The 8,773-nt window shown below is 55.3% G+C and overlaps 1 protein-coding gene across 8 annotated transcripts in view; it reads right to left on the reverse strand.

Annotated features, from left to right (window-relative positions):
* IRF5 (interferon regulatory factor 5) overlaps positions 1 to 2,271 on the reverse strand; it is a 14,195-nt gene extending 11,924 nt beyond the window's left edge. For 3 of the 8 annotated variants that reach the window (XM_017896249.1, XM_017896251.1, XM_017896246.1), the window contains exon 1: positions 776 to 964. Coding sequence is in view for 2 of the 8 variants with exons in the window: in XM_017896244.1 (XP_017751733.1) it covers positions 972 to 1,311 (340 nt within the window). In the remaining 6 variants the exon portion in view is untranslated. Of the gene's footprint in view, positions 1 to 775 lie in introns of all 8 variants that reach the window. The other 5 variants (XM_017896244.1, XM_017896243.1, XM_017896245.1 and 2 more) reach the window with 5 other exon arrangements.
* Between the last annotated feature and the right edge of the window lie 6,502 nt (positions 2,272 to 8,773).

The following is an 8,773-nucleotide window of genomic DNA, read 5'->3' on the forward strand; positions in this document are numbered from 1 at the left end:
TCCCCTCCGCCCCCACCCCTCTCGCGGGCTCCGCTGGGGCACACCCCTTGGGCCAGCCCGCGAAGCCACCCCCACCTCCAGGGTCGGCCTCTGGACCTCTCCTCCTGCTGCTGGAGGAGCAGCACCCCGTCCTCGCCCTGCTGTGCCCAGAGTGGCTGCGAGACTGGGAAAGTCCCCTACTCCCGCCTCTGCTCCCGGGTACCCGCTCCCGCCCCTCCCGGGGTCCGGAGACAACCATCACTTTTTTTCCACGTTTAGCCTCTTCATTGTTGCCTTCTTGAGTTCTGGGACAGGACCTACAGAAACCAGCCCAGGAACTATTTCGCCCCATCCTTCTCCGCTGCTCGGGAGACCAGAGTCTACCGTTTCCCGCCGCAAGCCCAGGGACAGACGGAGCCTCTACCTAACACCGTCTTCCCCCAAACTCTTGCGCAGTTCCTGCCATTGGCCTGAAGATCTCGAGGGATGAACGCTTTAACCTCAACCTCTTTTCCGAAAGGGTGAGGGTGGCCCGGTAAGAGCGAGGGCGAGTGCATCGAAAGTAAGGATTGGGCCTCGCTCCTCAGTGGCCCAAGCCAGCCTCCAGCGGGGTGCCCGGGAGCCCTCATTCTGGGCGGTGGCGAGGGAGAGGGAGAACAGCAGAGCCGGCGCACCCCCCTCCCCGTAGCGGTGCCGACTCCGCCGCCTGGGTCACGGGGCTCCCCGGGCGCCAGCACCCCAAACTACGCCTTGGAAGTCCCAGGCCAGTGGGGCGCACCCTGCTGTAGGCACCCACCCGTTCTCGGTTCTCAGGCGCAGCTGGACGCGGACCCCGCCCTACTCCAGTCCCCATCCTGCCGCCCGCGGGTGCCTGGAGGGCGCGGGCCCCAGTCTAGGCCTAGACTTGGGGGCAGTAGCCGGCACCGCTCCCGCCACCCTCAGGGCGCGCCAGGCGGGGACGCAGAGAGGAGAGCGCGGCGGACGGGACCCACCTGTCTGCGGTGCGCCTGCGTGGCTGCGCCCAGGAACACCGGCAGGGCGGCGGGACCAAGCTAAGCTCTGCCCAGGCTGCGCCTCCCGCCGGTCCGCCAACCAGCCGGGCACTTCCGCGTCTCGCCGCCCCCGCCCCTGGGCAGCTGCTGCCGAGCTCCGGGCGCGGGCAGTGCCCCGCCCCGCCCCGCGAATCCACTCCGGGTCCCGCACTGACCTGGCAACTGCAGATCCAGGCTGAGCCGCGGGCCAGGCCCAGGGCCTCCAGGGAGATGCCAGTCGGCGTGGTGAGCTAGACTGGCCACTGGCCCTTTTGGCAATCTGGAACCGTAAAACTGTCATTTGACAACCCCGTGCCTCCCGCTGCAGTGCTCGGTTGGGCCCTGGGAGAGGGTGGCGGTGATTCCCCACGCTGGTCCTCCGGGGCTGCACACAAATGAGGGCGCAGTGTGGCCAACCCACAGCCCCAGGCCCTCCTGTCGCCAGCCTGCACCCCTGGCGAGGGCGGCTGTCGCCCCTAGAGCACAGTCGCTGCCCCCAGGTTCCAGACACCCCTTCCAGACGTGCTTGCAGGCGGGAATCCTCTAGTCGCTCTGTGCCTTTCTCATCCTCAACCCCTGTACCTGTCTCGCCCCAGCTCCCCTCCTAAGTCGCCTTCCAGTCATCCCAGGGGCAGCGGGCGTGGTCGCCTGTCCCACCTCCTCTCACTGCTACCTTGATCGTCCATCTGTGGTTCTGAACCGTTTTCGATTCCATAAAGAACCTTGCCCCAGGACCTCCACATTCACACCTCCTGTTCCTTCTCTTCAAAATTTCTGTTTCAGCATCACCTTCTCTGGAAAGTCTGCCTTGACTTCCCCTCTCGGGTGGGGTTCCAGGGTGCAAATAGCTTCCTGGTTAGTTTTGCTTATGATTTTGCTATGGATGGCCAGGGGTTTGGTCTAGGTCTGGCCGCTCACCGCACAGAAAGCCTATCACTGAGACAGCTTGTATTGCCGGGGAAGAAGGCTTTATTCTGGTGACACTGGTCGGTGAGCTGGTGAGAAGGAAGATAAACCTTCAATTCATCCCTCCCCTTGACTAAAGTTAGGGGCTTTTATAGCAGGGAAGGAAAACAAGAGGGATAAGGAAGAGGAATTGGTCAACAGGAAGCAGGTGTACTGATGTGTCTCAAGCTTCAGTTCTATGAGCATCTGGCTTTTTGGAAAATTGGGCGGGTTTCAATTTAGATGTCTGATTTCCACTGGAATCAGCTTACTCAGGAACCCCCCTCCTGTCTTTTCATTGTTCCTTTTCTTTTCTTTTCTTTTTGATATGGAGTCTTGCTCTGTCACCTGGGCTGGAGTGCAGTAGTGCGATCTCAGCTCACTGCAACCTCTGCATCCCCGGTTCAAGCGATTCTCCTGCCTCAGCCTCTGAAGTAGAGATGGGGTTTCACCATGTTGGCCAGGCTGGTCTCGAACTCCTGACCTCAGGTGATCCACCTGCCTTGGCTTCCCAAAGTGCTGGGATTACAGGCGGGAGCCATTGTGCCAAGCTGAGCCTTGTGTTTTTTAACAAAGTAGTATTTGTTGATGAATCAGAACTTTGACCTTCCCTCCCCTCCCTTCTCCTGGGTTGAACTTTACCTTTAACAAGTTAAAAAAAGACACTCACGTGTTGTGTTTTTTTTTTCTCTCTTCTGTATCTTTCCCTCTTTCCTGACCTTTGTAGCCCTAATATGAAGTGGAAATATCATTATATATGTATTTTATTATTTGTATCTGCTGAGTATTTCATTATTTCATATTTTTAAAATTTAAAGTATGGATGGGGGAAATGTGAATGGGTAGATCGTTTTATATTTCTTTCTTTAAAAATGAAATTGCTAGACCAGGCATGGTGGCTCACGTTCGTAATTCCAACACTGTAAGAGGCTAAGGCAGGCAGATCACTTGAGTCCACCAACCTGGGCAATATGGCAAAACCTTGTCTCTACAAAAAATACAAAACTTAGCCTGGCGTGGTGACATGTACCTATAGTCCCATCTACTTGGGAGGCTGAGGTGGGAGAATTGCTTGAACCCAGGAGGCACACCACTGCACTCCAGCCTGGATGTAGAAGTGAGACTTTATCTCAAAATAATAATAATAAAATGAAATTGCTGTTTCATTGAAAGTGGCTCCCCACAAAATGGGAACCTTTTCCCCTAGAGGTCAGTTATGCTTAATAGAAAAATATTCTATGCTGGTCCTGAAAATGTATCTGGAGCAATAGCTAAGAAGAACCTTCTTTTATTATCAAATGCTCCTCACCCACTCTGAGGGGCCATGAGACCCTAGAATTCTGCCCTCTGCCCCCTTCCCACTGTCCATCTTGCTCAGGTGAGGCCCCTTCCTTAAAGCCTCTGAACCTCAAGAAGCAGCATGGACTGCGTGTAGAGAAGGGGCTGGCACCTGGCTCTGCTGTGTTCCAGCCAAATGGCCTTAGGCAGGTCCTCAAATCTCATTTCCTCATCTCTAAAAGGGGGATCATGTTACTGAGCCGACAGCATTGATATGGGGCTCCTGGGATAGAGGCTGTTCAGGGGCTCAGCTTGGCTCGGGTCCTGCCTTCCCTCAACTGAAAGAACCTGAGCCAAGAATCACCTGGGGCCAGAGACATGGCCTGGGAGGAAGGAAGGACAGAGAGCAGCACTCCAGTGCTTCCAGGATCCGGGATCCCCTGGCCTCCCAGTGCCATCCTGGGGGTGGAAGAGCAAGTAGATGGGAAGTGAAGCCACACCCAGCCCCTGTGTGAGCACTCCCAGTTCCCCCTTGATGGGGCAGGAGGCAGTGGGGACAGGGAGGTCTGTCCAGGCCCCCCACTCCCCACGGTGAGAGGGCCCCTTCCCCCATTTCCCCTGGCTGGAGTATCACAGGCTGAGGGTGTGGTAGGAGGCACCCTCCCCTGACTCGAGTAGAAGCTACGCTATGTGAGCGAGAGTAGAGTGTGGTGGCAGGGGTGGGGGACGGGGGGGAGGAGAGAAGCCGTGTCACCAAAGGGAACTGAAAGAAACCCAGAGGCCCATTGGGCAGCTGAACAATACACCCTGGCTCTGGAACAACCCCCTTCAGTGCAGCCTGGGTGGATGATAACTGCCTTTGCCTCTCAAAACCTCCACCCCAGGAAACCCACCCCCTTGGCCTGGGCTCTCAGGAGTCCGTAGGATGGCCGTCCTATTTCTCAGAAAACCCAAGTTTTTGAGAACTTGTTGGCTGGACATCAGGCTCTGAGGCCAACAGGTCTGAGTCAAACCCTCACTCTGCAATCTAGAATCGCGTGACCTGAGCAAGCCATTCACTCCCCCAGAAACCCCATTTCCCGTCCGTAAAGGAGAATGGTGACACCAGTGTCACAGATAGGCTGTGAGTCTACATTCAACAATGCTTCTCGGGCATGTTGTACCTGCCAGGATAAAGTGGTGGACAATTTCTACTTTGTCTAAAAACCCCTGCCCTCCTGGAGCTTCCATTCTGCAGAGTAAGATAGACAATAAATCCTCAAGTAATGAAACTGGGTGAGGCCTTCAGGGGCACCTCACAGGCTATGGCTTTGCTAGGGACAGTCACTGGAAGGTTCAGACCTGAGGCATGACACAGTCTGATTTAGGTTTTAACACCTCTTGGCCGGGTGCGATGACTCACGCCTATAATCCCAGCACTGTGGGAGGCCGAGGCAGGTGGATCACTTGAGGTCAGGAGTTCAAGACCAACCTGGCCAACATGGGGAACCCCTGTCTCTACTAAAAAAAATACAAAAATTAGCCAGGCGTGGTGGTTCATGCTTGTAATCCCAGCTACTCAGGAGGCTGTGGCAGGAAAATTGCTTGAACCCAGAAGGCGGAGGTTGTAGTGAGCCGAGATCGCACTATTGCACTCCAGCCTGGGTGACAGAGCGAGACTCCGTCTCAAAACAAAAAAGAAGAAAGAAAAAAAAAACACCTCTGGTTCTTGTATTTGAAGTGTTCACTTGCTTTGAAGTTTCTGGCACATAGAAGTGGTACCTTTTGTAGGATTAATGCCCAGGACGCCACAGCTGGGCCTTCCCCCCCCAATTTCTTACTAACACCGGCTCGGAGCATTTTGGGGTGTGACCTGGAAGTCCCCCATTCAGCCAGCCTGTCACATGAACACTTCTACACTTGGAGACCCCACCTTTCCCAATCCATGGCTCTGTCTTCACATGGCCTGTGAAGGAAGCTGCCCGGGCCCTTGCTCCAGGCCCTGACAGGTCACCTGTCCTCTCTGATGCCTGCAACCTGGCTCCTGTCCTTGTCCGTGGAATCTGTTCTGGCCTCACACTGTCCTCCGGGCCATGGATCCACAGCTCAAGCAAGTCCTGAAACCCACCAGAACTCCCCAACAACTCCAGTCTCTGCTGGCCTCCTATACCTACCTGTCTTTCTCACTTAAACCCTCAGATCTTGGGGTTTCACTCTTTCCTAGATTTCTCACCATTCCCTTTAAATAAATGTGGTGAAGCCTTCTCACTTTCCTCTGGGATTCCTCTCCCAGCTCAGCTCCCTGAGTCTGCGCCCCTGCGCCCCTGCCCCTGACTGCCGGCCTCCAGGACACCAGCCCAGAGGTTCTCTCCTCCCCTACTGGCTGCACGTGGTCTGATTCAGTGCTTCTAAAACTTGCTTAGTTCAGCACTGTGCTCAAACCACTTCCCTCCTGGCTCCTGGGCTCTGTCACAGACGGGGTGGGATGTCCGTCCTTCCTGCATGTCTCGAGGGCTCGCTGTGGAGCACGAGGCACCTGGACAAGGAGGAAAGGGAAAAGGACAAAGTCTAGCTAGAGACCCCAGCCTTCTGGGGCCCTTGCTTTGTGGGTACAGATGCCAACCCAGCCCCACAGGCACCAACTGAAGACCTCCGGTACGCTCTTTTGTCCCAGAATGAGCCTGGTTGGAGCTCAGCATCTGCAGGTGTCCCCACCAGGCCCACGAGGTCCACATATCTTTGATGTGGGGTGCAGGGGCCCCCGGCCTCAGACTCCAAAACATTTCTGAACCAGATCCATCTCAAGCCCCTGCGGCTTAGAACCAAGGCTAGGGCTGTTCCTGGGCAGGATGGTGGTCCCACCCAGGTGGGCTCAGATGGGAAAGGGGGAGAGACGCAATTCTCTCCAGGATGGCAGGGCCAGCCCAAGGGCACGGGGTGCTCTCCTCAGAGTGGTGTGGAGGTGACAGAGCCACCCTCTGCGGGGTCCTCTCCAGGGCTGACCCCGATACTCTCTGGCCTGCAGTCACTGATGTGTGAGGTCATGGGAGGGGTGTGGGGTATGATATTCCTCTTGTGTGGCCTCTCGACACTCAACTATGAGGAGGCATGTCCCAGCGGTCCCTCTCTGGCCCCTGAGGGGTGGGGTGTGGGGGGTGGGTTGCGAGTTGAGCATTTCAGGTGTGAGGCAGGGAGGAGAGGGAGCACTTGGGGGCTGGCAGCTGAATGGAGTTGCAGGGCCTGGTGTTTGGCTCTTGCCAGCTGCTCACCCCGGGCCAACACTATGACCCTGTGGGTCAGGCCTTGTGGCCTCTGGGTGGGGCACCTTCCAGGAGTCTCTTCTGTTCCTGTAGCCTCTGATTCTGGGGGCAGAAAGTCAAGAAAGCGGAGAGCCTAGGGGCTGAAGAACCCTGTGGGGGCCATGGGCCAGGGCCCCCACTCCTGTCTTGAGCCCTTTCAGGGAAAAAAGGGGTGTCAGGCCTCATTGGAGGGGGTTCTGGGGGCAGGTTCTTACCAGGCCAGTGTCCTGGAGCCTTGATACTTTGCAGTTCTCCAAGCCAGGAGCCAACTGAAGCCTGATGCCCACCCAGACCCCTGTGCCGGGCAGACTGGACCCCTGAGTGCGCCAGTGGACCTGTGGATTCAGGAGCGTCTCCGCCAACCCATGCCTGCCTTGAGGGTCAGGTCTCCTCTGTGTCTTCCAGTCTGTCCTCCTCCTTTCTCTCCTGGAGCAGCACCTCCAAAGCCATGGGGATACTGACATACCCTGATAACCTGTCCAGGGGCTATTGCTAGGGAGTGGGGGTGCAGGAGAAATTAGGAAGAAGAAAGGGGCACCTGCTCAGGCAGGAAAGAGCTTATGGGGCCTCTTCACTGGCCCTAAGGAGGCTCTGCTTTGCAGTAGCAGACCATAGGCGAGCCCAAGAGGACTGTGCCAGGGGACAGTCAGCCGAGCTCAGAAGGGTGGGGCAGTTTACCCAAAGGCACACAGTAGCTAGTCACATGAGGCACTGGCACTTGAACCTGACTAAACCATCAGTGACATTTTATCCTTTGGGAACCAGACAGACTTGGGTTCAGGTCATAGCTGGATGAGCTCGGCAAGTTGTTCAACCTCTCAAGTCTGGGTGTCCTCACTGTGAAATGGAACTAATGATACACCCTCAGCAACAAAGATCTGCTGTTCCGTGGTGAGGATCAGGCCCAGCCCAGCGCCGGACACACAGTGGAAGTGATTCTACTAAACATAGCAGTAGCTGCTCCGTAGAACATGTCCGGTGCTCTGGCGGTTCTGGGCGACTGCCTCACCATGACCAGCTGTCCTGCCTGATTCCCTGGGGCAGGCAGAGCCAGGGAGGCATGCAGGTCCCCACTCTCCCTCAACGCAGAGATCCCTAGACTGCCCCTGGGACACGCCCTCCTTTTCCCCTCTCCCTCCACTGGGCCTGACACCGTAGGGGAAGGGTGGAAAGCAGCTGGCTGCTGGCAGCCTCCTTCCTCACCCTGGTCTGGAGTGTTGTCTATGTAGAGAAGGAGGCCCATGTACCGAAAGAATGATCATGGACCCCCAAAGAGCCTGCCTGCCACCCCCCACACCGGCTGCCTTACTACAGGAACAGGCCCAAGAAAAATCAAGAAACAGGGAACAAATTAGGGGATGGGATGTGGGGAAGGGTCGACCACGAGGGGACGGCATGAAGTGATGGGAACAGTTCTGTCTCTTGACTGTGTCAGTGTTTACACAACTCTCCACCTTTGCCAAAACTCCTAGAACCGTACGCTAAAAAGAGTGAATTTTACTGTATGTAAATGTAAAAATTTTAAAAATGTTTCATGATTCAGAAGATTCAAACTCTAAATGTCAAGAAGTTTTGACTGGGCACGGTGGGTCATGCATGTAATCCCAGCACTTTGGGAGGCTGAAGTGGGCAGATCACCTGAGGTCAGGAGTTTGAGACCAGCCTGGCTAATGTGGTGAAACCCTGTCTTTACTAAAAATACAAAAAACTACTCAGGCACAGTGGCGCATGCCTGTAGTCCATCTAACTTAGGAGGCTGAAGCAGGAGAATCACTGGAACCTGTATTAAAAAAAAAAAGGAGTTTTTAGGAAAAGCTTAACTAATTTATATGGTTTGTATTTTCCTTCATGCCTAAGCAAAAGACTTATATGTAACTATGTCTTAAATAAGTCTTTCAAGTATGTTTAAAATAAAAATTCTGCCGGGCGCGGTGGCTCAAGCCTGTAATCCCAGCACTTTGGGAGGCCGAGACGGGCGGATCACGAGGTCAGGAGATCGAGACCATCCTGGCTAACACGGTGAAACCCCGTCTCTACTAAAATACAAAAAACTAGCCGGGCGAGGTGGCGGGCGCCTGTAGTCCCAGCTACTTGGGAGGCTGAGGCAGGAGAATGGCGTAAACCCGGGAGGCGGAGCTTGCAGTGAGCTGAGATCCGGCCACTGCACTCCAGCCCGGGCGACAGAGAGAGACTCCGTCTCAACAACAAAAAAAATTAAATAAATAAAAAATAAATAAAAATTCTAAGTAATTTTCTTGGCCG

This window comes from Rhinopithecus bieti, unplaced genomic scaffold (assembly GCF_001698545.2).
Source record: "Rhinopithecus bieti isolate Rb0 unplaced genomic scaffold, ASM169854v2 scaffold_26131, whole genome shotgun sequence".
NCBI lineage: Eukaryota > Metazoa > Chordata > Mammalia > Primates > Cercopithecidae > Rhinopithecus > Rhinopithecus bieti.